This window comes from Natator depressus, chromosome 1 (assembly GCF_965152275.1).
Source record: "Natator depressus isolate rNatDep1 chromosome 1, rNatDep2.hap1, whole genome shotgun sequence".
NCBI lineage: Eukaryota > Metazoa > Chordata > Testudines > Cheloniidae > Natator > Natator depressus.
The window spans coordinates 145,406,267-145,433,639 of NC_134234.1; the positions used below are offsets into that span (position 1 = coordinate 145,406,267).

The 27,373-nt window shown below is 40.3% G+C and overlaps 2 protein-coding genes across 7 annotated transcripts in view; one reads left to right on the top strand and one right to left on the bottom strand.

Annotated features, from left to right (window-relative positions):
- LOC141996448 (uncharacterized) overlaps nucleotides 1-14,809 on the top strand; it is a 32,547-nt gene extending 17,738 nt beyond the window's left edge. The window contains exons 6-11 of one of the 2 annotated variants that reach the window (XM_074968463.1): nucleotides 898-979; nucleotides 1,618-1,709; nucleotides 2,909-3,034; nucleotides 5,124-5,280; nucleotides 10,588-10,824; nucleotides 14,386-14,809. In XM_074968463.1, coding sequence (XP_074824564.1) covers nucleotides 898-979; nucleotides 1,618-1,709; nucleotides 2,909-3,034; nucleotides 5,124-5,280; nucleotides 10,588-10,824; nucleotides 14,386-14,443 — 752 coding nt within the window. In that variant the 3' untranslated portion in view covers nucleotides 14,444-14,809. Of the gene's footprint in view, nucleotides 1-897; nucleotides 980-1,614; nucleotides 1,710-2,908; nucleotides 3,035-5,123; nucleotides 5,281-10,587; nucleotides 10,825-14,385 lie in introns of both variants that reach the window. The other variant, XM_074968454.1, reaches the window with a different exon arrangement.
- Nucleotides 14,810-20,013: 5,204 nt separating this feature from the next.
- Nucleotides 20,014-27,373, bottom strand: part of TAB3 (TGF-beta activated kinase 1 (MAP3K7) binding protein 3) — a 73,445-nt gene continuing 66,085 nt past the window's right edge. For all 5 annotated transcript variants that reach the window (XM_074968495.1, XM_074968504.1, XM_074968512.1 and 2 more), the window contains 2 exons: nucleotides 26,834-26,917; nucleotides 20,014-22,400 (listed from right to left, as the gene is read on the bottom strand). In XM_074968495.1, coding sequence (XP_074824596.1) covers nucleotides 22,252-22,400; nucleotides 26,834-26,917 — 233 coding nt within the window. In that variant the 3' untranslated portion in view covers nucleotides 20,014-22,251. The remainder of the gene's footprint in view (nucleotides 22,401-26,833; nucleotides 26,918-27,373) is intronic.

Sequence of the window (27,373 nt, forward strand, 5' to 3'; positions counted from 1 at the left end):
AGTCTGAATGATCCTTGACAAATGAGAGACTGATTGAAACCAATTGGAAAACGTGTACATGTAAAAAGGGCAAAGCAGGACCAATCAATGGTCCTACTTGAAAAGTCATTGGGATGAGAGAGTGAAGAACACAGCTATGGAAGAATGAATAGACAAAGCAATGGCACCATTCTGTGCATATAGAAGCTGGTTCAAATGCTCATTAGAAAGCACTAAAAAGTTATAAATGAATTAGATACACTTTTTTTTAAAAGATGAATTGTATCCCTTCTGCCATTTACTGAGGGGACACATTTGAGCTACTGGAACCCTTATTCATAAGAGAACAGTTATTGAGCATTGCAGCATGCACACATTCCAAAGGTTCCACATATTTGTTGCATTGAAAGCCCTGGTTCAGCAAAAGCCTTAAACATATCCTTAAGTACAGGGCTGAAGCCCCATTGGCAAATGAAGGCCAAGGAAAAGGTTGGAAGAGGGAAATGAAGGATGGAAAGGAACAGGAAGAGCAAGGCTTATATTGGAGGGATAAAAGGAAGGAACAAGACAAAGCAAACAACCAATCAGCACAGTGCACCTGAGTGAAAATGGTGGGAATTTAGATAGATTTTTAGCAATTAGAGGTGTTTCAAATCCTTCAAAGATCAAAACCTCCTTCCTTTACAAAGTTTAAACTTGAATGTTCAGAAATCAGCCCATTTATTTTTTCATTTCAGTTTTATTATTTGAAAAATGGCCTTGTTAATGTAAAAATTGCCATCTTTTGCCAGCGCTTTTTGAATCTCTAAAAACTACCCTGAGAAAAACTGAGAAGTGAAAGGCAGGTAGTTTGACAATAGACATATCAATAGACAGTAGGCAAAAAAATAAACTCCGCATTCAACTACCCTTTTTTAGGCCAGACCACAACATTAATTCCTTGGACTGATCTTTGCAAGAAAGACTCTGAGACTAGAATTCTATCATCATCGCAATATGGGTAAGTCACGGGAGAAATGCATGTAATCTTTTTCTATTAACCTTATGCTAGCCAGGGAATGACACTATAAGCCAGCAGTACACATTAAGAAGAAATGAGTCAAACTGGACATCATGGAAAAAGCTGCATGAAGTGTAAAATAATGGTATTACCATAATCAACACTTTACTCCCCGCTTACCAGAACAGCAAGTTGCACTCCAGCCTTTACAAGCCCCCTTTGTATTTTGTTTTTGTATTCAATGCCCATCTATGCTGAGCAATTCTATAGGCACAGAGTTTTTACTACCTAAACAAGTAGTGGAAATACATAATAGATGTATCTTATTCAATTTCCCACCCACAGAATGTGATAAATTGTACCTTCTTGTCAAAAATCTGCTTTAACCAACCAACCAGTATGTCAGACTCTGTTTTGGATATGATGTGCTAAGATTTGAGCAATTCTGATAAGATGGTATAATTCTCTCCAAGCTCCCATCTGCTTTCACCAGCTTTGGAAATCTTTGTTTTGATATGAGTTGTATACCTCCTCCCCCCCAGAAATAAACCTAATGATCATGGTCATGATCCCTCATGTTCTTTAAAGAGCAATAAACAATCAGTGGTAGTGTTTTCCCATATCTTTGCTCTTAGCAGGAAAGAAGGTTTACAAACAGATGAGATAAATGGAATTCCCAGCAGCAGAATGGTGTCTGTACTCAAAGTTTTCAGCCCCCGTGCGTGTGATGGTAAGTGATGTTGAGTTTGGAAATTGCCATGCTGGGATTCAAATTTAAAAATGGGCCTTCATTGGCTTGTGCTTCAGTAATAAAGGTGTGATACTGGGATTCTTAGCTGTATTTCCAAAAACTTGCCAATTGAAGTCTTACTGGGTTAACACACACATGCGGGCTCCTTATGCACAGCTCATTACAGGGCTATGGTGTGAAACAAGTTAAATGAGGATCCAACATAAAGGATCCAGATAGAGTGGCTATCATTTTGTCTTTCTGATGAAGAACAACTTTACTACTATTAGTGTTTTCCTTACCAGCTGCATAAGCACTAAGTTTCCCCCATTTTTTAATTTAACACCACAAAGTCCAGGGGTTCTCAAACAGGTTATTACATGGGGGGGGTCGCAAGCTGTCAGCCTCCACCCCAAACCCGGCTTTGCATCCAGCCTTTATAATGGTATTAAATATATTAAAGAGTGATTTTAATTTATAAGGAGGGGGGGGTCACACTCAGAGGCTTGCTCTGTGAAAGGGGTCCCCAGTACAAAAGTTTGAGAACTACTGATGTAGCCTAATGCCTACATTTTTAAGCCAGCCACACTGCAGTTAAGGTTAAATGATCCATAACCAGTGCTTCTGAGATGCCTTGGTCTATAAGAGGTGATAAGAAAGAACTTCTTACCTTCATCACTTTTATGTGCTGTTCCTGATAGCAGAAATATTGCTTAAGATCCATGGTCCTGTACACCAGTTTAGAAAACTCTGATATACAAGTGATTTATGACATGAGTTTAAGGATGTTGTTTTATTGTTTACTGCTTTCTGCATTAGAGTGTTCAAATGTAAATAAATAAAATCACATTTATAGGCAAAAATGATGTGTAACTGTGTCAGAGAATGGAAAAAATAGCCTTTTAAACAAATTGCTTAGCTAGTATATTCCTTTATTAATAAATAGAATAGTAATTTTACTATTAAGCCTCAGGTTCATCATAATAAGCTTAGCTTTGCTTTTCTTAATGTGGTATCAAATTCCGCTTTCTGTTTAAAACTAAGATCTGCTCCACCATCCATGATGGTGGCTGCTAGGCGCTACACCCTTACAAACAACATAATAATACAAGACTATTAACCCAAAACAGTAATTGCATCTTTACAGTAATATCTAGAGCTGGTGAAGTTGATATGAGCAAACCTTTTTCTTTCTTTAGAAAGGCAACAAGAATGTTCTAAAAGCAATGCCTCCTCAGTGTCTATGAACAGCGAGTCTACGGAGATTCTGATCACTGGATACCATGATACAGGCTTAAAGAGAGAATCTAAGAGAAACTCAAAAGGTACATTGTTTTAACTACATACTGATTAGAGTTGTTCATTAAAACTCTCTCCAGGTCAATTGATGCTTTTTTCTATTGCATTACATAGAATTTTTATTTCCAATACCTTTTATATCAGTATATATTCTACCTGAACAGAAGAGTTAATTCTGTGGTCAGAACCCTGCTAGTGGTTAAATAATCTTGCCATATTTTCACATGCAATCTACTGTTGTGTAAATATTCAAACAAAGCATTGTGACTGACCTTTATTCATACTTTTGGGAAATATTTGTATCAGAATGATCACTGCTTCTCAGCTGGGATTACAATAGTACTTCTTTTTGAAAAAGCTGAATATTCACAATAGCAGTCAAACATGTTCTCTGATATATACAGTAGGCCCTGGGGTTCAGATACTGCACTGATAGGTACCCTGAAAGTACTTTAGATATGGAAGTGTGTTGTACAAATAATATCAAGGAAGCTTTTAAAGTAAATTCTAATCATTTAACTCTTGTAAGTATTATATTTATTTAGTTCTATTTTCCCTAAGAAAAACCCACAAGAGGGGTCTCACCTCTGAGAGGATCCTCTTAGACGTACAATCTTTGTCTACCCATAGAAGAGGCCAGAGACCATACATGGCTTGGGATCTTGTAGATCACAGCGGGGTGCTGCAGGAGGCCGTTCCCATCTGCATGGAAGTTTTGCAACCCTGCACCAGCCCTGGTTTGGTGGCTCCTTGGCAGCAGAGCCCCAGATTGATTTATTTTTTTGATCAACTTCCTCATGGTTGTGGAGCTCAGTCCTTGCCCTTCCCCCAAGCCTTCAAAGGGGGGGCGTGCAGTGGCTTATCCTTCCTGGAAAACCAACACACAGACGTTCCCCTACCTGCATTGATCCCTGGGAGATGAGCTGTTAGGTAAGAAAGAATCTGTGATTAATAGGGATTGCACACCTGCTGTTAGAGATTACTCAGCTTTCAAGTGTCATCTGGAATTTCCAAATTCATAGATCACTAGCTTCTTTTTTCTTTTAATTATGCAAAGTTAGGGCTTGTGAAATGCGCTGGCTCTTGGGTTCGGGAGTCTGAATCTGCTGAATCTATATCACTAGTAGACAGGAGCAGTGGCTATTCAAGTTCCCACACTGCCTTGAAGTACTTCAGCAAGGTGCTAGAATCATAGACTTTAAGGTTAGAAGGGACCATTATGATAGTCTAGTCTGACCTCCTGCACAACGCAGGCCACAGAATCTCACCCACCCACTCCTGTAACAAACCCCTAACCTATGTCTGAGCTATTGAAGTCCTCAAATCGTGGTTTAAAGACTTCAAGGTGAAGAGAATCCTCCAGCAAGTGACCCATGCCCCACAATGCAGAGAAAGGCGAAAAACCCCCAGGGCCTCTGCCAATCTGCCCAGGAGAAAAATTCCTTCCTGACCCCAAATATGGCAATCAGCTAAACCCTGAGCATGTGGGCAAGACTCACCAGCCAGACACGCAGGAAAGAATTCTCTGTAGTAACTCAGATCCCACGCCATCTAACATCCCATCACAGGCCATTGGGCATATCTACCACTAGTAGTTGAAGATCAATGAATTGCCAAAATTAGGCTATCCCATCATATCATCCATTCCATAAACGTATCAAGCTTAGTCTTGAAGCCAGAAACGGACTACTCTCTGTGTATGCGCACAGTTCCAGTTCATGGCCAGTTAGCCTTTGGACCCACCTTTGAGATTACCTGTAACACTGCCACTTTTGATGATAGGATATTTAGTTTATTTAGACAAATCAAACATATGACCATTAGAAATTGAATTGTGTCCGCAGTTAAGTTCACATGGGTCAGCTGATAACCACTTTTGCGCTAAGCGGAATTGAACCAGGGACTGGTATTGAAGAACTTCATCTATCATTATGAGCCATTCTGTTGATGCATCAGTGTATTACTTCCAGACAGATAAGGCTAAGTTGCCGTTTGTAACCAAATTTGGTAAAAATTTCTGAGGATACCTTTCTAGTCTTCGGTTTAGAAAATCCATGAACTATGTACAACTTCAGTGCACCCTCTGACCATGCTGATTTTATTGCTGCTTTCAAGATGGTGCATGTGAGGAGATCCCAGAACCGCGTGATGATGATGTGTCTGCAATCAGCCAGCACAATAGGACACGTCATCGGAACTCTCTACAGCATGATGCAGATGTAACAGGCAGACTCTCTGCAACGAATACCTGCAGTAAACATGCCATGAGCAGGTAATTTAGAATTAAGCATTAAGTTAAATAATTGAGATTAAAGCAAGACAATTTTGCTAGACATTTTAAAGTTTTCTAATCCGATTAAAAATCTATTCTAAAATAAACCCTACCCAAGCAGAGCTTTCTGTTACGTGGAAAGGCAGAGACTCCATGAAGTCTACTACAGACTCAGCTAGTGCTAATCTGCTTTCCCAGAAAATGCTCAGCAGCTTTGGTGATGGGCTGTAGTATAAACCTTAACATAGAGATGCTGATGAGCACATCCAGAAACATTTCAGCTGTTCAGGCACTGGTAGAATTAAAGTCTCCCTCTCAATTTAATTTTTTGTGAAAAGAAGTGTGTGTAAATCTGCTTAGCTTCCCACCCTTGTCCTCACTTCCTGAGGAATTCGGAATGGTGTGTGAGGTTGAGGGACTGCTTGTATCGCCACTTTCGTAAGTCACTATATTGTTAAAAGCACTTAGTCTCCTGACACACATGCCAGTGGCCTCCCGTGTACAACAGCCATTGTTAAAACGTCAGCTAAAATCTTCAAGTCACTGTCCTCAAGCAAAGACCCAACTGTAATGGTAATGATATGCTGTCCAGAATTCCCTGATGGGCCACACTTTGTGGCTTTGTCAAACCAATGGGTGAAGTGGATTCAAGGGTTCAACACACGCTGCTTCTAGTTTCTCAACAGACAAGTTAATTTCAATCACTGTGGTGGAGCATGAGGAAAGAAGCAGCCATCACTCAAAACTGTAGGGCTTTGGTAGATCAAAACCAACACTGTGAATTGCTTCTGGAAACTACTTTATAATTAGTACAAGACTACAGAGGACTTGTGTAAAACATACCATGCTAGAAGCCCTTTAAAGGAAGCACGCACCCACTTACTAAAGTTCTCAAATGGGCAACTTCCTTGTATAAGGAACCACTGCTGTATGGCAGAGCATCAGCCGGTGGCAAAAGCTTGGATAAATGCAGTGAGGTCCACCTCTGACAGGAAATGTCACAACTTCCAAGCTAACTGTAGGTGAAAAGACCCTTGGCTACTGTGGAACCCAGGGGTAGTGGGGAATCCAAATATGAAGCTCACTTATAAGATAGGCATCCCCTTACAGTAGATGTTTCTTCACGCCCATCAGTATCATCTTGATTCTCATCCACAAGGTGTTTCCGCAAATTTGCTCCTCTGCCCTCCTTCTAAGATAGGACCCCCTCAATGTTTATAACTTATGTTTTTCAAACAAAGAAAAAACTAAATTGTATCTCACTTGCTTTGTGTACTGTGCCCTTATGCATCAAAATGTTCTTGTTTAACTAAAGAGTATTGCTGGTTTCACAGCAGCCAGCGTGACTTAGCCTTGACCAAGAGGAAGAGTATCCAGGGCCATTTAGTTGTTGGACTGAGGATATGGGATAAAGGGGGTCCTTTTTCTTGTTGTTGTGAGGTGGACAGCTGTTCATTAGGAACGGAACAGTTATTTCACATAGGCAGGAATAAGCAATCAGATGATGATATATTTGGTTACTACCAATCAGGGCTGGGATTGAAGTCATGGCCTCATAGTAGATGGTGTTATCTAACAATTCTTTAAGAGACATTTTTAGATATACTTTTTTTGTTTTTAAAATATAGAAAAAACACTCAGCCTAGTTATAATTTAATTTAGTGATTATGACGAGTGCCGGGTTGGCTGCCAACGTCAGCAAAGTACTATAGACCAAAACCAGGATGGCACCGGCTACCCCAGGGCATGCTGACTTGTATCACTGTGCCAGTGCACACATTCCTTGTTCGCTAAGGACCACCTCAAAGGGCAAGAGGGTAGTACCATTTCCATGCTTATTCAGTCTGGTAAGACGAACAAGGTATTGGAGATCTTGTAAACAGCACAAAATTAAGGTAATATTTGACAAGTTATTACTGTTAGAGAAAAATAAGCAGTGTTCATGATACTTGTCGACTTCAGCGGAATCTTAGGCCAGTGACTTTAGCCCATTGCCAATTAAATGGCTGTATATTTGGGGGCAAGCATTTGTACATGGATGGAATTGGCATGATTGAGTACAAATGCTTCCAAATTTATAGGGAGCAAAACACACAAGCCACTAATCATTTCCACCTTCCCCTCCATCTTACAGCCTCTTAAATCAGCAAGCTTCCCATTCGGAACTCCAGAATATTAATTTCCTATCCACGAGCAATCGGCCCAGGACCATTCACTCAGGAAGTCTGTCATTTTAGGCATGAAGCTTGGAGGGGCTGAAAAAGAGTAGCACCTACAGAACCAAAGAACTTGTGCAGCTAGAGTTCTGATGTCGGATACAAAACTAGCAGTAGCTCTTAGGAGATGAGAGTTAGCTCCTGTTGGTCCAGGGATCACAGAGCGGCCACACATCCCTGAAAGAGTTCCATAGCCATCTCATTTTGCAATAGCAGAACTGGACTGAATGCCCATTGGGGATCTAGCTGGGGCCAGCACTGGCTGAGGAAGCAGCCTGGCTAAGGGATGTGTAGCCTCACAGTTTCCTTTAGCAGGGTTCCTATGAAGACCCTGGTACAATTTAAAACTGGTCTTCTCTGATACAGCCCCAAAGGAGGAGCCAGTTCTGCTGTGTTGTCGGTATTCATGCATCAGTGAATGTAAATCCTGCCTCTGGCATTTGTACTGAATGATGGCCAAAAAAAAATGTTGCCAGCCCCTATGTAACAAGAATTCCATCTTCAGGTTTGGCTCAGGCTTCCGGCCCTTGTGAACTGCTGCTAGAAAAAACATCCCAGGACTTTACCCAGGAAAGCTTTTGTGGGGTCAGTTTTCTTCATCTTGTGCCATGCAGGTCATTTTAGCCTGTTATGGTTCAGGTGGCCCATGGAGTACCTATTCCCTGAGTACAATATCCAGTTTGCTGGCACTCCTCAGTGTATTATTTATACCCTAGGTGGCACTTACAGGGTGCATCACGATTTCACAAGCTGTTCAAACATGCACTATTGGTCCAATCCTTTGCCCACTTAAGTCTATGCCAAAGCTCCCATTGACTTAGATGGTGCAGGATCAGGCCCAAGTCCTCATAACACCCCCTTGATAGGAAGAGTAATCACCTCCATTTCAGAGGAGAAAGCAGAAGCTTGTGGACTTGCCCAAGGCCACACAAAGTCAGTGGCAGAACTAGGATTATAACTCCAGAGCTGACAGACTAAACAGGGGACTGAGAGCTATTACCCAGCACTGCCTCTGCACTCTGGCATGCAGTGAAAGGCGACAGGCATTCATCCAAGCCCAGCCCATAACACAGGCTTCAGTCATTAAATTTCTGGAGTGTCATGAGTAAAAAAGGAGACTCTCTGTTGGGCTTCGTGGAGAGATCCAACTCTTTGAATAGCCCCCGTCACAAAAATAGGAAATTAATCACAAAACTGACACCTCTCCTGGGAGCCACATCTGTTCTGCTCAGGTCAGCAGCTCTCTCACTCAGGCTGATAAAAAGATGTACAGCATAGTGTATTCCGATTATTGCTTCTCATCTAGACTGGTGTCTTTTGGTCCCTTCCTGCAGACATGTAAGACATTGGCTGTGCAGATATCACATCACACTATGATCATTTGGGTTTTCAGGGCTGGTACAAGTTACTTCATGGTGTGAACTGCCTGCTTTAAACGCCAATACGTTTTTGAAGGACCTAGAAAGAAAAATCTTTTTGCAGTCAGTAGATTTAGCTTTGTGCAAGCTGTTGATTTCTTTGCTCGAGGCCGAGTAAGGTTTGTCTGTGTGTAACAAAGTCAAAGCAGTTGATAAATCACAATCTCAGCTAAAGGCCTCTTCTGTTCTTTTACTTAACATATATAAAGGGAATGCAGACCTGCACAGGAATCCAAATCTGTCAGGACTGGAATAGATGCATGCACTTTGAGTTTGAAGAACTGTATTGGTTCTTTATCTCTGACCTTATGACCTTTTACACACTCTCTCGTCCCCTCAGTCATGGTTTCTCACTACTCCACTTTTCTCCAGAGATTCTGAATTTGGGAATGAGGCCTCAATCCTAGTTTTAGAGAATTCTTGAACTACGAACAGTTAGTTCAGAATCTTGTCCAATAAAGTGTGCTGAGGGATTTCTTAACCCTCTGCTTTGGTGTAAACCAGACTCCAAAGCTGTTCCCCAGTTTGTTTGCACACTAAGTTTTTATCAGGCACAATGAGAAATACTTAGGCTGATGCTTTATTAAGAAATGGAGGGGTCTGGAACTTTGGTCCCTTGGAGATGAGGGAAATGGGGAATATGCCGAAGGGAGGAACATACATGAATATTTCAGGACAGTGACAGGACACGTTAGGCTTCTGATCCACTCATCCAGGACATTTTGGTGTACACATCCACCATGATATGCTTAGTTCAGGTCCTCTCATCTGGAATGCCTTGCTAGGCCCCTGCTGCCTAAGGAGAATCACTCATCACCACATCTGCACAGCCTTCAGAGGTCTTCCCCCTTCCCCTTCCCCTTCCCCATTCCCTAACTTTCACAATGCTTAACTCTCCTTTGATCCTTTTGTGTGTCATGGTGCCTTCCACAGGGCCATTTCCATTTGGTTCACAATACTGGGTGATCTGTTTTAAGGCATGGTGCTCCCATGAGTTTAGTGAGCTGGGTTAAGCCACAGTCTCACGAGTAAGGTAAATTCTTGGCACTGCAATTGGTCCAGCAGGCACCAAAAGGAGAAAGGGAGGGGAAGTGAAAGAATTGAGAAGCCTAACAATTAGTGACAAAAGATTTACTAGGTCACCTATTCCATTCCCTGACAGAACAGGATTACTCCATACAATACACTTCTAGCACTTGGTCGGATTCATTGTTAGTAAGTCCCAAGTAATGGGCTTTCCCCAACTCATTCCCAGTGGAGATGCAAATTATATTTTTGCTATGGTTAGTAACTATGCAGGCAAGCAATGTTGCAGCAAGCAGTGATCAAGAAGTGCAGTGGGACTGCTTATGCATTCCTATCCCTTTCTAGTGAAAGAATGTAACAGGAGAAAAATACAAAACAAATCTACCTGAGCTGCCTCTGTGCTGTGGTAGGGCAGAACAACCCTCCCTCCCCCTAGAAATCTTTGTGGATTGGCAATTGAGAATGAAGTTTTAAGAAATGTAAGAATTCTAACTGGAATTCACAGGGCATTTATCCAAGTGGATCACAAACACAAAGTTATTTGGTACTCTGAACAGAAGCCAGCAAACAGAGTTCTTCAGAATTTAAAATTAGCTTCACTCTTTTAGAAAAAGGTTTTGCTTTTAATTTTTTTCTTTTTACACCAGGACTCCTGTGGGTAAGGTGCTGTTACCAAGACGACCATTTGCACCAAGAAGTGTTACAGACTTGACAGTTGGAAATGTGGTGAAATTCTCCCGTCCAGCAGGGAAAATCAGTAAAGGAACTATCAAGTACTTGGGGCACCTGCTTGGGAGAGAGGACGTGTATCTTGGCGTAGAACTGGAGGGCAGCGAAGAGGGAAAACATGATGGAACATTTCAGGGAACACGATACTATTTCTGGTAAGATTAATCCTATAGTTACGTTAAACAAAAAAGCCTTTACTATTCCCCAGAAAAATATGTAATTTATGGTTCTATAAATATTAGGAATTATTTAATATATTTGTCACAGTATATCTGCTGATAAATAGCTTAGGTTTTATTAAATCAAAGATATGTATAAACAAAGCAAATGTATTTTTAAAACCATTGATCCTGTTCTACTATAACTTTCATTTCAGTTATACCAAATAAGCAATGCAGATTTTATTTTGTCTGGCAGATGTTGGTGCACCAGAAGTGACAGTTCTTGTCTGTACCATTTACCTCTTTTCTGAATGGTCTACAGCAGGGGTCAACAACCTATGGCATGCGTTCCAAAGACGGCACGCGAGCCGATTTTTAATGGCATGCTCCTGGCCAGACCGGCCCCGCTCAGCCCGCTGCCGAACCCAGGCCGGGATCCCGGCAGGCAGCAGTGTGCCATTAAAAATCCTGCCTGCCCCGCTCTTCTCCGCCCCCCATGGGGGCATGGTGAAGAAGCTTGGTCCTGCCAGCTGCTGCTGCAGGGCAGACAAGCTCCCCCCCTCCCCTACCTCTTCCCCCAGCATGCTGGGTTCCTGCCCCTCCTCCTTTCCCTCCCTGCCACTGATCTGCTGATGGCCCTTGCGAGGGAGGGGGAGAAGCAGAGCCACAGCGCAGGAGCTGCTCCAAGGAGATGGAGGAGAGGTGGGAAACGGGGGGTGGAATCAGGGCATATCCCCTCCAGCGCCCTGCCGTGAGCCGCTCTGGGCAGGGAGCGCCCCCATGACCCCAGCCCACACCCCCAGCCCTCTGCCCTGACCCCTGCACCACCCTCACACCCCAGCCTCCTGCCCTGACCCCTGCATCCCCCCAGCCCTGACTCCAGCCCCCCCATGCCGACTCCTGCACTCCCCTCACATGCCTCCAGTTCCCTCGCCCTGACTCTTGCACCCCCTACACATACCCAGCCCCCCATGCCTTGACTCTTGCACCGCCCCCCACATTCTCACCCCCACCCTGAGCACCAAACGGGAGCTCCTGCACCACCACCCCCCATTCCCACCTGCACCCTTGCACTGAATGGGAGCTGCCCAGGCAAGCACTCCACACCCAAACCTCCTGCCCCAACTCTGAGCCCCCTCCCTCATTCTAGCTCCTGGCCAGACCCTACACCCCAACCTGCTCCTTCACCCCCAGCCCTGTGCTCAGTGGACTCCCACCCTCAGCTCAGTGCAGAGAGAGAGGAAGAGAATGAACTAGAACCAGGGAGAAGGTAGGTACCCGCTCTATGTGGGCAGGGCCGGGATCCCAGACCGGCAGCGGGCTGAGCAGGGCCAACAGCTGGGACCCTGGCTGGCAGGAGCCGGCAGACAGAACCCCAGACCGGCAGCGGGCTGAGTGGCAGCAGGCTGAGCCGCTGAGCCCACTGCTGGTCTGGGGTCCCGGCCGCTGGCCCCTTGCCAGCCGGGGTCCCAGCCGCAGGGCCCGCTCAGCCTGCTGCTGGCCTAGGTGAACGGAACCCCAGGCTGGCAGCGGGCTGAGCGGGCCGGCGGCGTAAGATCAGCATTTTAAATTTAATTTTAAATGAAACTTCTTAAACATTTTGAAAATCTTGTTTACTTTACATATGACAATAGTTTACTTATATGATATATAGACCTCTAGAGAGAGACCTTCTAAAAAATGTTAAAATGTATTACTGGCATGCGAAACCTTAAATTAAAGTGAATAAATGAAGACTCGGCACACCACTTCTGAAAGGCTGCTGACCCCTGGTCTACAGAATTATGGAGTCAGCAAGTTACTGTCATGTTTCTCAAAACAAGCAATTTTAATAAAAGTATCCTAGATTTTTACCAATTAACTAAGAGTAAGAGGGTTCCACCGCAGTGAATAGTAACCCATTAAACAAATTGCTTAGCTAGCAAAGTTTCCATTTTGCATAATACACTGAATTACAATACAACCATATTTTAACAAGTATAGTATATGCTGGATTAACCAGTTACTGCAGCTTTAGAAATAATGACTCAAAAAAGTGGAAAACAGAAAACAAAATATGGACGACTCAATATGTCTGTGTAACAAGATTCCATCTCCAACGATCAGACAAAAATCCCCAGATAAGTTATCGGTTTCCAAGACAAAGTTTCTTTGATAATTAAGAAGCACAAGAGATGACTATTATAAATTGTTTTTACATTTTTCTTGGACAGCAACCATTCCTGTAACACAGTTAAGCCTCATCATCTCCTGTGATGGAACACACCCGAATGCCCTTCATCAACAGTATATAACATTTTTAAAAGTGAAGTTGGCCACTACTCAGAAAGCAAAGCAAACATCTCTTCTTCTGTCCTTGAGGCAGCAGTCACTCCTCAAAGTTTTCATGACCCTAAATCGCTTTATAAACTGATTTCAATTAGCCCTAGGAACCAACAGAGAGTCTGCATTTGTGGGAACTTCTTCAGGGCCACCAGAATAATAAGCAGAGAGCAGGACCAGGTACAGAGTCACCCCAGGTATCCCAGTTACACAACTAACAGTGATGGGAAGCATTAATGGTAATCAGGGACACAAGACTCCTGGCTGTCCTGGATCGTCAGTGAGAATAGATGGGATCTCTACTCTGGAGAGATTGTTAACATCCTTTGACAAGCAGAAACTGCCCCCAAACCTAAATCATGCCATTGTCTAGTCAGTATAAACCACTATACAGACCGAAATACATATGGCATCCAAAACACATGAAATCCATTTTTGTTCTCGTTTCTCCTTGTTTGACTATTGCTGTCCCTTGTTTAGGCTTCAGTCCTTCTTTTGTAGTCTTGTTAGTGTGAGAAAATTTTGAAACCTCAAAATTCTGAGGTTTTTGTAAAAACAAAACAAAAATCACATCGTTCTGTGGTTTTCTCCCCACTTTCTCCCTCAAGAACAGTATGATTCTTGAGAGACAATGAGCCCATTTTCACTGCCAGGTCATCTAGCTTTGAAGTAAAATGAATACATTTTCAAATTTATTTAGAATAAAGATTGTAATGCATGGTGTGGCCACCTGTCCCTGCTTGTAAGGTAATAGTTGGTGCACTTACCAATCATTTAGCATTTCCGAGACAAGACCAGAAAAAAGGGGTGTCAAGCCATATTGGTCTTCCAAGTTCATAACACACACAACATTATGCCAAATCAGCAGACTGAGTTCAATCAAAGGTGAAAAAACTGGTTTTCACTTTGGTTTAGGGCAAAGTCCTACTGTCAGTTCTGCAAACCTTGGTATCAGTTGAAATATTGCATATTTAGGAGTAACAAAAGTTCGGAATCCAGATCTTTCAGATCCAAAAGCAGAATTTTATTCTATTAGACAAACCAGATTTTGCTATACTGATTTGCAGAAATGAAAAATTTTCACTTTATGTAATTAATACACATGTGTTTTATTTGGAGAGAGGGAGGAAAGCCGCATTTTGTTCTTCACTACTGTGGGGTTTTTTACATGAGCCTTAAGACAGACCTTTTGTGAACATTAACTGAATGTTTTGTATGGGTTTTCCCCCCTAGCAAACCTAACAAAGGCGTATTTGTGAACTTCAGCAAGGTCATTATGGCATGGGAATAATGAATCCAGGACAACCTATAATAAAAAACGCCCCCTCAAATGAGCCTATGGACTTTTACAGCAAGTTACTGGAATGCTATGCCCTTTGACTATCTGCAAAGAAACTAGTTACATTGCTATACACAGTGCATTTGCCAAAACTCTATCGATGTATTTCCTACACATTTTATTAGAAATGTTTATTTTAAAATATTTTCTGGAACCTTTGTAGACCTTTTTGTAAAATAAACATGACGTATTGTCGTCATTCCTGAAGGGAGACTCTTTAATGACTTGATTGGAATTTACTTACCTGACAACAACATAGCATAATCAGCAATTTAGCAAACCTTCTAAAGAAGGAATTACTTGTTAAAACAAACACCTGTTCCTATAAAACTTCACACAGCACATCTATAATATACCAGAAGAAAAAGATTCATTCAACTGAAAATCTGAAGTGTTTCACTGATAGGAATGTTTTATGGAAATAGCTTGCTTTTTGCCTCTGTATATAATTTAAGGCCTGATCTACATTAGAAAATTTGGGTTAATTAAACTGGTTCAAACCTGTAATGTAGCTTAATTTAAACCAGGATGACCCTCACTTAAATTGGTTTAAGCTAAACCAATTGAAATAAGAGATAAGCCACTTTAAGTGCATCTAGAGGTTTGCACTGGTTTAACTACACCAATTTAAAAATTAATTTAGTTAATCCAGTAAAAATTTTCTAATATAGACAAACCATAGTTATCTCAAAGTATAGGACACACACAAAACCAAAAAATCAACCTTTGCAACATTTTAACAACTGCAGATATTTGCCACTAACGTCATTATTATTTTAATGTTCAAATAAAAAAAATCAACTATTTGTTCACGTTTATCAGCGTGAAGCGTGCTCTTAAAGTAGCATAACAATGAACAGATACAACAAATGCTTTCAGGAAAGGATACTTGTTTTTTAATTTTGAGAAATTAAGGGCTTGTCAACACACAAAACCAGCATTTGTTTAACTAAAGGTTTGGTTTAAAAAAACAATGTATTGAAACCAGTGCAAATCCCAGCATGGACAATCATATCAGTTTAAATCTTGTTTATATTATTTTAGCATCAAAGCTAAACCAGCGTAAACCAGATTTAAATCAATGTAAATGTCTCACACATAAAGGTCTAGTCTACACCAGGATATTTACCAACCTAGTTAAACCATTATAATTGTTTGTGTGGATGCAAACCAAAAAAAGTACAGTTACTCTAAGAGTGTTGACATGAGGTGTTATAGAAGTAATCATGGCGGTATAATTATACCAGTATAGTAATTCTGGTACATTTCCCTAGTAACAAGACCAAGTTGTACCATTTTAAATAAATTAGTTTTAAAACTGCACCTTTAGTTAAATTAGTGCAATATTGGGTGTGGCATTGCTAAGTAATTCGAGGCGTTTGTAGCGTGGAACAAATTCATATCTCATTCCATACTTCACATTCAGTACTTCAGTTTCTATTTGGTGCTGATTTTCCAGCTCACATGCTAAGCTGATGCTTCATCTGTTCACATTCTGTTGAAAGCAAAGTGTTAAAACTTATCTTGTTTCTTCCACCTTGCCACAACAAACACTGCAGCTGCAGTAAGGATATTAATGTTTGATTTGTAGACTATGTGGGAGCAAAGTTTACCTGACCAGAGCTGTTTTCCTTTGACAAAACTTGATGGACGTAGGAAGTTTTGTCACTGCCACGTTCTATAGGTCAGGCTCCTTGTAAGAGGTCGTCTTTTTAGTGATTGTAGATGGGGGAGTAAAGCATGCAGGGAAGAGTGAGACAGCCTACAATGGAGTTATGGGGGACTGATCAGGGATATGGGAGGGGGGAAAGGGACTCAAGGTATGGGGGACCAACGATGATGGTATAGGGCGTGAGCAAAGCTCCTGAGGCAGCATCCAGAGGATGAGTGAAGGAGAAACCAGAGGAATGCTAGTGTTTTCCAGACAGACTAGCAATGGTCCAAGTGCTCCATCAGTTCTTCTCCACAATCTAGCTAATCAGCAGCTCCTCACATACTAGACAAGGATGCAGCCCACAAACACAAAACTTAACTGTGAACCCATAGCTAAGCTTGTATACAGCGAGTATGAATTAGAGGACGTGAATGTGTGTGCTGCATATGTTGAAAGTAAATATAAGTTTGTCATGCAGGTGAAGAGTCTGCGTGTGGGCACTGTGTTTGAAAGTGGGGAAGACCTGTACACTGAGGTTATCCTAATGTAGCCTAATTTGATGATTTCCTTGATTTTTATTGATTGCTGTAACACAAACCACACTTGAGCAACCTTAACGGTAAAGCAACCAAGTTTGTGTGGTAATATTCTGTAAGGCAATCCCTTCCCTCATAGTAGGTTATCCCCCACACCTCTCCGCCCCAGTTATGCTACACTGGATTTTTTGAAGCTCGAATATTTCTTCATTTGCTACAAAACAAGAACCCAAGAAACTACAAAAACATTCATGTTGCTCCCACAGTGGAAAGTATTGCTCTCTTCACTGGCATTGGCAGCACCAGGAGGACCCATCCTTGCTCAGTTACAGCATAATAGCATACATTTTAGGCAATAGTCCCAAACTAGAGTTTTGAGCTAGGTTAAATTGGGGATCCAAAGTTAGCTTGGGATTAGTTAGCTTGACTGTTCCCACTGAAGTAAATGGTTAAACTCCCAATGAGTTCAATGGGAGAACAGTTAGGCCAACTCTGAGCACTTCTGAAAATCCTGCTCATGGAGCTTGAATAGTCCTCATTCAAAGTATGGAAACCTTTTATTTAGAATTCAACAGACATCAGCAAGCCACAATTTGAGGCTGATTTGCATATAAATTAGATGAAATCAGTTGTCCAGCCTCGATACACTTAACCTGAAAAGCAACAATTAGTACTTACCTAGCACCATATTTCATATAGAAGGGTTAAAAGGATCAGCTGAAAAGATTAATTCTTATAATACCTACCAGATCACATGACAAATCAATTTAATAAACTTTATAGTTTGAAGAAAGATACTGCGCTAAGGAAAGTACCTTTGCAGTGATTCAACAGTCACACCTGTCATTCTTAGAGAAAAATGACAAAAATTCTACACCATCATATACTTTTCCTCAAGCCTTCGGGGGGTGGGGGGAGTGGAGTTTGTGGAAATCTACAATAAATGTTCAACTGCCATGAACAGCAGCATCTTCTGGAATCAGAGTGTTCTCTGGCTTGCTGCTGAAAGGAAGAGAGATCAAAACACTTTGTGAACATCATTTGTGCACAGTCCCAATCCTGCAATCTGATCTGCACAAACCACTTTTGACTTCAGTGGGACACCACACACCTCAAAGGTCTGCCCCATAAACCCACCAGCAAGTTTGGGGCCCAATTCCAACACAGAACAGTTCAGAGGCAAATATATTGATTTACAAGGACACAAATGAAAGTTTGATATAGTTATGGGTTTATGGAGAATGCTACACTTTAACACAGAAACATGTTTAGTTGTCAGAGCAAGAAAATTTGGTATTTTGGAAATGTCTTCTACTACACATGAGAACAAATGCAGGATGTGATGTTTTCTTAGTTTATTAATTTATTTTTGCAGAAATCTGCAACTTTCCGAGTATGCACTTTCTGGAGATACCACACATGCATAGCCTCTTAATGCTTTTGTACAATTTCATCTCTTGGTAATAATCTCATTCACAGCATATACATCTAAAATCTAGAGACATCGTATTTACAGGATTTAACAAGATCTAGTCTTGCTGTTTTAATGAAAAAATTTAACAGGGTTTCACACAGCAGGAAATATGGATTAGATACATCGGTGCCACCATAAATAAATAAATTTCAAGAACAGAGTTTTAAAAAATTCTTTAAGGTCTTGAAAATCCAAAATTATAATATTGCATTAACTCCAATGACCTCTTATTATTCAAACAAGTCAAGAAGAACCTACCTGTATTAATATTTATAGACAAGCAATGAGAATGCCCCAAACTAAAAAATACAGCAAGTTTCAATCATGGCCAACTTTAAATAATTATGTTAACATTTGGAAAGAAAATAAAATAGGTGCAGAACACAAGAAGCAATATTGACTACAAGACGCTTTGTTTGTGTGCATGTCTTCTCTCTTTATGGGGTGGAGAGTCACATTAGTATCATAGCATGTAAATTTTACAGTCTCAGAGAAGCAGTTAAGTATCTCTGAGTCTACCTTGAACTATGAAAGCCATTTTCACATTCCTGGGTAAACCAATGAATATTAAAAAGGATCAAGATGACAATTTCATTTTTAACTTATTTGATAGTCTCACATTCTTTATTTTTTCCCCATTTTGTTTTGTCCCAATTTCAGCTCTTAAATATTTCTGAATTCAGTTTCAAAGGATTTTACAATCAATCAATCTTAATGTCAACATGTGTTGCCATGGAAAAATTGAAATGAGAGTATAACTGGGATAGATACAGTAACTGAAAGCAAGCAATAATATACTTTTAAAGAAAACATGATTTAGTAGCACATGATTAGGAAGTACTAAGACTGAGCCCAGCTCTTTAAAAATTATTACACCTTCTCATCACACCTCCCATCTTAAGGGAAAACACACGTACCACAGACACACAAATGCACAACTCAATCTGACCTTAGACTATATTTTACAAAGTATTTTCTTCTTAGCCCCTACTTGCCCTTCTCCCTGCCAAACAAGCAAGGTTGATAATTACATCAAATTTGAAGCATAGCCAAGTTTAGGATTTCTTTTGGTTTGCTATACCCTGAAATATTGTTCACAAGTCCCACTCTGACTAAAACTTTTAAAAAACTGTGGTTGTAGGAATGGATAATTGATACTAATAGATGATAAATATAAAATAAGCTTTAATAAAAGTTAATTTAGATGAATTGTGAAATCCTTTTGAATACCTAAAGTCCAAGTAAGTTACCAACCGAACTAGTCTAATAGCATGGTTGAGGGAAAGCTTGTTATTAAAAATAAGTAGTGCATTAACAACACAACAGCATTAGCATCCTGCCATCCACACACATATACACTCAAAAGTTTTATACAATACAGTGCATTTTATATGCCAGCTGACATTACGGTTTTGTGTGCATTAAATAAATATTACACGAAGAAACCTTTTTTGGCAGAGTCTACATTTCAGTTGGAGTGTGAAGATGTTGCCTGCTTCCAAAAGCAAAATGAATGATCTAATATTTAAATATAACTTATGTTCTAACAAACGAAAGATTCAAGTACCATATATCGTTCTTTTACTGCTAATGTTTGTTCATTAATTTAAAATTTTCAATACTTGTACAACCAACAAATGAACTGAAAAAAGCTCAAATAAAACTCAGCTTTGCTCTTAAAATCAACTTGCCCATTTGATGGCACTCTCTCTCACCCTCCCAACAGCATCTCCTCACAGGTTGCCTCTTTTCTGTCTTCCGCTAGCCGGTGACAGCTATGACTAAGACTAGAATGTCTTTGTAACACCAGAAACCATGCATTTCGGATTATTAGAGCTCACAGAATTAATGAGTTGCATACATTTTTTTTTTTTTTTTTTTTTATAAACAGCATCTACACTGTCTTAAAACAAAGTGGCACAACTGTTCTCCAGCATGCTACTGTTACTCTCATCTGATGACTGTCATTTTAGTTATTTTTGCTATTCCAGCAGAAACTAAAGCTGTTAAAAAGTCAACATAAATAGGATTGAAAACTGAAATCATACAAAAGAAAAGGCATCATCACTGAAGAACTATGACAGAATTGGTATTGTATTGAATACCTGAATTTTCATCAGGTAATGATGTTGCTAATCTCTCAAGGAAGAAAAATGTTTTCAGTAAAATACTTCAGCTCATCTGTTTTCCACACTGTCCCTTCAGTTTTGCCACACTATCCATTTATACAAAACAGAATTACAAAAATTTACTCTTATTTTTAACTTCATCTGGACAGCAGGGATTTTTGTTTTCTTTCAGATATGAGCTCCTCATCATACAGTGCAAAATCATCATCAACTTAAAAAGAAATCTCAGCTCTGATGCCTTTGACTTCATTTTGCTTATTAATGATGCACACTTCAATTGATCTCAAGCAGACTTATTAAATAGATTATTTTAGGTTATGCTGAAGATTTTACGATTGAAGGAACATATTTCAGTATCATACCAGATAAAAGGTAGTTCCTGATCTGAATCACAAGACAGCAGTTTTTGCTACTATCTTTTTAAACTGCATGGAGGGAAGACACCAGAAAGGCAATACAGGCAAAAACAACAAAAACTCCCCCTTTCAAATGCCGTGAAAATGTTAGATTTCACACAACAAAGTTACAGTGTAAAAATTCAATTGCATGGTACCAGCTTCTTACCGATATGAAAAACATCCTAAATCAGTCTCACAATTTCACATCATAATCATTCAGCTGCCCAAATCCAGAAGTTCTGATTTCACAAATAATGACTGCTTTAGTACAGCAAACTGAAGCATTTAAACAAAACTGATCATTTAATATAATACAATACATTATATGCATAAAAGTACCTGCATGGTTTTTAGTTTGCAAGTGTTTTGTATTCTTCACTGTATTGCAAACATTTCCTGACCAAAATTAAAAAAATGCAGCACGCAACTTTTCCAGATCTGCCATCTGCTATTTTATACAGGCTGATTTATTAACAATGTGCAAATAAATCTTTATTGAAGAGCTAACATTGATTAATTCTTTTTCAGCTAAATCAGGATTGGGGCACAAAGTACCTTCTGTGCTGTAAACATCAAGAATTCTTCACAAAATTGGAAGCAGAAAAGGCCTAAGTAACAGGGTGCAAACACTTCTCATACATAATCATGGCTGAGCTCAAATCTTCCAAACAGAATTTGGAATAGTTCTGGCATTTGGCATACGTTCACTGTTCTGCTACAGGGCAGTCTTAGGAGAACGTTATTTATAAAAGCATAATTTACTTTTAGCTTTACCACACAAGGACCAAATAAAAGCATGCAGCACTCTCTTCATCAGTAATATGGTAGAATTAGTTCTTAGTTAATTACCAGTGTTGACACTGCTTGGTGAGTCTACAACAAAAGGGATTGTAGAATCACCTCCAATTCTACTTTTTGTAAGGCTCATACAGTACCTCATTTTTGCACCAGAAGTCACAATCTCAAAACAGCAAATTTTTGTGTAGACTTAAATCACCCTGAAAAAAAGCAGCGATTACAAATACCCTTCTCTCTGTTTTCTATATGTTGTAAAATTTACAGTTGCATTTTCCTGTCTTCTTTTTCAGTAGTTTACAATCCAGAAGCACAGGGAGCCTTTGTTTTCCAGCTAGCTGGGACCAGGTAGGTCAGCTATGGCTTCAGTTTGTCAGGATAACTGTAACATTTCACATCATTACTAAAAGTTCTATATTTAAAAATTAAGAGCCACTAAGCAGTAACTGTAGCCACAGGATTAAACTGCAGCAATTATCTGCTTTCCTGTATACATTCTTCAAAGAGTGAATCCTTTTCTGGTTTTGGCTATCCTTTCTGCTTTGCTCACTGCAATGGCATAAGAAAAGAATATTTCCCTCCCCGCCCCCCAAATTTATTCTTTAGAGCAGTACAAGTGGAAACAGTTTCACATCTTTTCCTCCCCCCTCGTAATCTGAAAATAGTTGACTGACAAAGGCCTGGCAGATGGACTGAAAGGTTCCCCATGTTTCCTTCTCCTATGGCTGTGGGCTCAAGAACCTGTTTTCAACCTAATGCAGACCCTTTCCAGATTCAGGTGTAATGTGGCATTTCACACTGCTCACAGCGGTTTAGCGCTGGGTGGTTCAGAAAGGTGCAGCTATCACAATTCCATGGAGCCCCTTCAAAGTCTTCATCTCTTGGCTGAGTCTGTGGAGTCTGTTTGGAGCTGGTTTGATGCTCTAAAGAAAAAATAATGTTATTTTTCAAACAAAGCCTTCATAAGAAAGCATACCATGCAATTTTAGTAAATATTTAGAGGAGTAGATTAAGTAGATTTCATCTGCTAGCTAGTAGTTTTCAGCTGTGTTTTACAGACATCTAAATGGCACTGTACAACCGGATTAGGATTTGAAATTCAGAATGTACAAAATACATACATTATGTATTTATTACCTACTGAGAAGGCAGTCCAATGGCTGCTAATGGCTGTTAGCAGGGAACGACATGAATTCACCCCAAGGCCCATGTAAATGCTACTCATGTATGAGTCTGTACATGTATCAAAGGAAGGGAATTTTCTAAGAGAAAGTGGGTTTGAAGACTCCATGCTAAGTGCCAGGCATTCAGACCCAAAACTAGTCTGCAGTGGACTGACAGCAAGAATCTTGACATCATGCAGGTCCATTGCAATGCACTCTTGCCCTGTGGTTGCCAGTAAATCAGTATACTAGAATTGCATGTAATACAACATATTTTGCTTTGGTTTGTACAAATATGCCACTAGTAGTGCCTACAAAACTTCCATTTAGGAAGAAGAGTTTGATGGTTCTTCCTTCTGTTGTCCTTTTACCTATTTAAACTACCTGCATCCTGCGTGTTTCATAATATTACGAAGAGATACTAACTTCAGAAGCCGGATAATTATTTTTAGTTTTTCATTTGATAAAAACTCTTAAAAAACTTCCAAAAGGTTTATATTTGTTCTTTGAGGCATGACTCCTTTTCCAATTAGATTATTCTTACCATCAACCAGAATTTAATAAGAGCCTATACTTTCACACAGCACCCAATTTACATATTAATCGTTTTACCCTAGTGACTTCTTCCAAAAGTCTTCTTTCCATATTTGTTATTAAAGGCTATCAGTAATTCATAACAAGAGATTTACCACAACCCCCCCCGCCCCCCAAAATAGTCTAATTCACTTTCCTGCATCTAAAAGTTGACACTGTAGAATGCCTCAGAGGAAGATAAATGCCACACACCTTTCCTACCCCTTCCTTTAGTCCAGGGGTGGGCAAACTACAGCCCGCAGCCCGCTTCCGGCCCATCAGACGTCTTTATCCAGCCCTCGAGTTCCCGCCAGGGAGCGGGGTCGGGGGCTTGCCCTGCTCTGCCTGCCCAGCGCTCCCCAGCCCCCGACTCTCAATTCGCTAGATGAGAACCATCTTCCAGCACGCAGAGCCACACTGCGCAGGCGCGACTTCACCGCACTGTTTCCGGGATCAGAACCCCACCCTTACATGGCGGCCCTTTCCCCACACAGCAGTGCACCCAATCCCCTCCCGGTCTTCTACGGCCCCACCTTTGAGAGCCTCGAAACCGCCCAGGGGCTGCACCTGTCTCAGCTAGGGGACCTGGTATGGCCGCCTTGGTGTCACTGCCAGCAGCGCCCCCAGGTGTTCCGGTACCGCCCCTTTAGAACCCCCCCCCTCGCCCCACACCCCTGAGTCCTCCCTCCCCCCACCTTGGTAACATCCCTTATAGAGCCCCCCCATGCTACATCCCATAGAGTCCCCCTCCCCCACTGGGCATTCATGGCCCGCCATATAATTTCCATACCCAGATGCGGCCCTCAGGCCAAAAAGTTTGCCCATCCCTGCTTTAGTCAGTGATAAATTCCATGGAACTAGCATCCATGAAGTTATAGGGGAGGGACTGAGGAGTCTGTGTTCTTAAACAAGATAAAGAAAGAAGGCAACACCGTGACAAGCAGACAAACGTGTACAGTATACTTTGCTAAAAAAATGTTCATAGAGGAACGAGAGAGAGAGAGGAGTTTGTGGGAAGATCTGAGGGAGGGTATATTCCCTTGGGAATTTATTTAGGAAAATACCTGGATTTGGTTCAAGAGCAGTCTGCTCTTCAAGAAATGTCTCTTATGAAAGTCAGGGATAAAAGACATTTCTTGCAAATGTGATTCAACAGTACCCTGAAAAGGAAAACTTTTGAGGTTGGGCAATCATTCCAACCTTCTTTCAGTCTGGTGATAGAGTTTTGAAGATATTCCTTTGCTCCCCTTCCAGCAACGCCCTGAACTGGGGCACGACCCAACTCACACTGGTGTCAAGTAGCTGAGTGTCAGCAGTTGCTCATAAAATACCCTCAACATTTATTAAATATATGTGTTTAAAATTGATCTGTGCCCTAGGTCAAATATATTTAGAAACCAAACCTTTATATTTCACCTTTTTCTGCAAAAATCTAAAACATGTCATGTTGTCAAGACATACTGGAGAAAAGAATTCTCAGGTTTCATTTTTCTTTATCTCAGATCTTATCATCCATTTTTCAGACAATTAGTATTTTGTCCCAGGTTACTTGTTAACTGCTTCACTGTCATCTCTTTGAATTTCTTACAAATTACTTAGCCTGAATTTTACCCTTATGTTGGCACTTTCTAGAACAGTAGTAAAATACATACTTAGAAGGATGTAAATATGGCCCAAGCCTATCAAAGTCTGAAAAGTTTAATGAACTACAAATTGATTGTCAGTTTTTTAAATTGCACAGCATTGTCAAAGTGCTACAAACAAACTACTAGTCGCTTACTGTATACTGTATTTGATGTACCATTTTTACCACACAGCACAAATTAATTTACTTTAGATATTGCACACATTCCATCAGACCCCTGACCAAAGAACTGACTTATGGCACCACACTCTGCTAACTACCTATTTAACCTGTATACTTTGTCTGATGATAATGGCCTGACAGGTACAGTCCATTAAGAGATATGCCCTTATCCAAAAAACAGTTTTAACATTACTATAATTTTCAGTAGCTTAATCCAGCTTTAGTTTCTATGCACTCTACTTTTCTAGCCAATACATCCTGACAGAAGGGAGGATAGAAAAGCAAGCACTGATCAATATCCATTGCTCTCATTTCATTTCATTGTCACACTATCTTCTGAAACACTATGCCTTGTGGAATAATTGCTTTGTGCTGTTTTCCTGCAAGGCATCAGGGTAAAAAAAAGCAAAGTTTAGGTGTACCTGTGGTAAATTTATCCAACTCTCTGCCATATCCTGACTCCTGCCCATTCTCTACTTTGTTTTCCCTCACTCCCTTCCCCACTGTTCTACTCCTGTTTAAAGCCATAAGACAATTTAGGGTTTGTCTACAAATGCCACAGTTCAAATGTAAATACCTAAATAGGCTCCTAAATCTATATTTAGGCTCTTAAATAAGTGTCTTGATTTTTCACCCACCCTAGCATGCTGAGCAGCAACTCCCTAGTGTGGACACTGCGCGCGCAAACTTTAAAACATACCTAATTTGTGTTAATTTAGTCCTCTTTCAAACAGGACTAAGTTAAAGGCCTAAAGTTAGGCTCCTAAATCTGTATTTATGATGTTAAATAAGCATTCAATTGGATTTAGGCTCCTAAGTGTCTCAATCACTTTTGAAACAGATAGTCTCCTTAATCAATTAGGCATTGCAATGCTGAGCACAGCAACACCAAAATACCTTTGAAAATCTGGGTCTAAACGACTTGCGGTCACTGGGAGTCTGTGACAAAGACATGAATTGAATCCAAATCTCCCAGATCTCAATTCTGCGCCTCAACCACAGGATCATCTTTCTTCTGCTAACCACAATAGTATTCTGCAATCATACTGTCCACAGGACAAAAGAAGTGAAGTGTGAACAGCACAGAGCAAATAATACTGACTAGGTTAGCCATTGCAAAGTTTTCAGTTTTGGGGGAACAGCCTACAACATATGGACCACAGCACCTGTGGGACTCCTACTACTCTGAAATATTATTAATACTATGAAATTTACTCTCTGTAATTCTGGTCAAAACGGTGACCATTGAGCAGACAATGTTAATGAGAAAAAACACAAAATACCAATTCAAATTATGAATTTGTATTACCGATTTAATTTATGTATGCCTACCACTGCAGTTATGTTTATAAAAATCCCAGTAATGAACGTTACGGGGAGACTGAGGCATCCTAATCTAAATAGGAGTTAACCAAAATTATTTATTTTAAAAAATGTGTTAACTGGAAGTTCAAGTTAATCTGAAATCAACAGTAAAATCTTATGTACTTTCAGTTTCTTTTCTATTAATGAGCAGTATTATACATAAACATATGATCAGAATATCAATTTTAAACCAACTGATAGAACAGAGCTTTCAGTGCCAGTGTTACTGTTGCTGTATCAACATAGATCTGTTTAAGTGTCTTAGCTGCACAGCTTGTAAAAATGTATGAACACCACAAGCAGAATGTTTCCTGCTACTACTGACTGTATAAAAAGAATTGCCTTAACGCTTACTGTAACTCATGCAAAAGCTCCTTCTCAATGTGAGAACTACTAAATAACAATGAGATATATGAATGGCTTTCTTGGCCCTTATTTAGCGACTCACCTTTTTTACATGGCTTTGGTGGCACAACAGGACCAGGCTCTATATTATCATAAAAGTTGCTCATGGCTTTCGGATCAAAGTTACCTGGTAAGAGGAACATAAATATAAACAATACTAAGAAAGGATATTAGAGAGTATATGTACAACAAGTCCCTTTTTATATGAAACATGTTTACAGCTTATAATATCTTTCATATCTTTCTGACTCATACCATATTATCCCATTGCAGCATTTACTGTGCAGGCATCCTACTACACTGAAGAAACTAGCAGACTTGCCACATCTCCCTGAAATTCTGCCACTCTTCAGAACTAAGTTGATCAATAAAAGCTTCAGTATTCCACAGACTGCAATGATAACTAATAAAGGTTTAAATAAGCCAAATAATGCCTAAGAGAAAAAGGAGATAACGCTTCACCCCACCCATCTTATTTCTATGAGGATGCCAATTGTCTAAGGAACTATATACCTAAATTGAGATCTCCTTGACCATATGGAAATGGAATCAAAATAATTGTGCCTAAAAATGGTACTGTTTC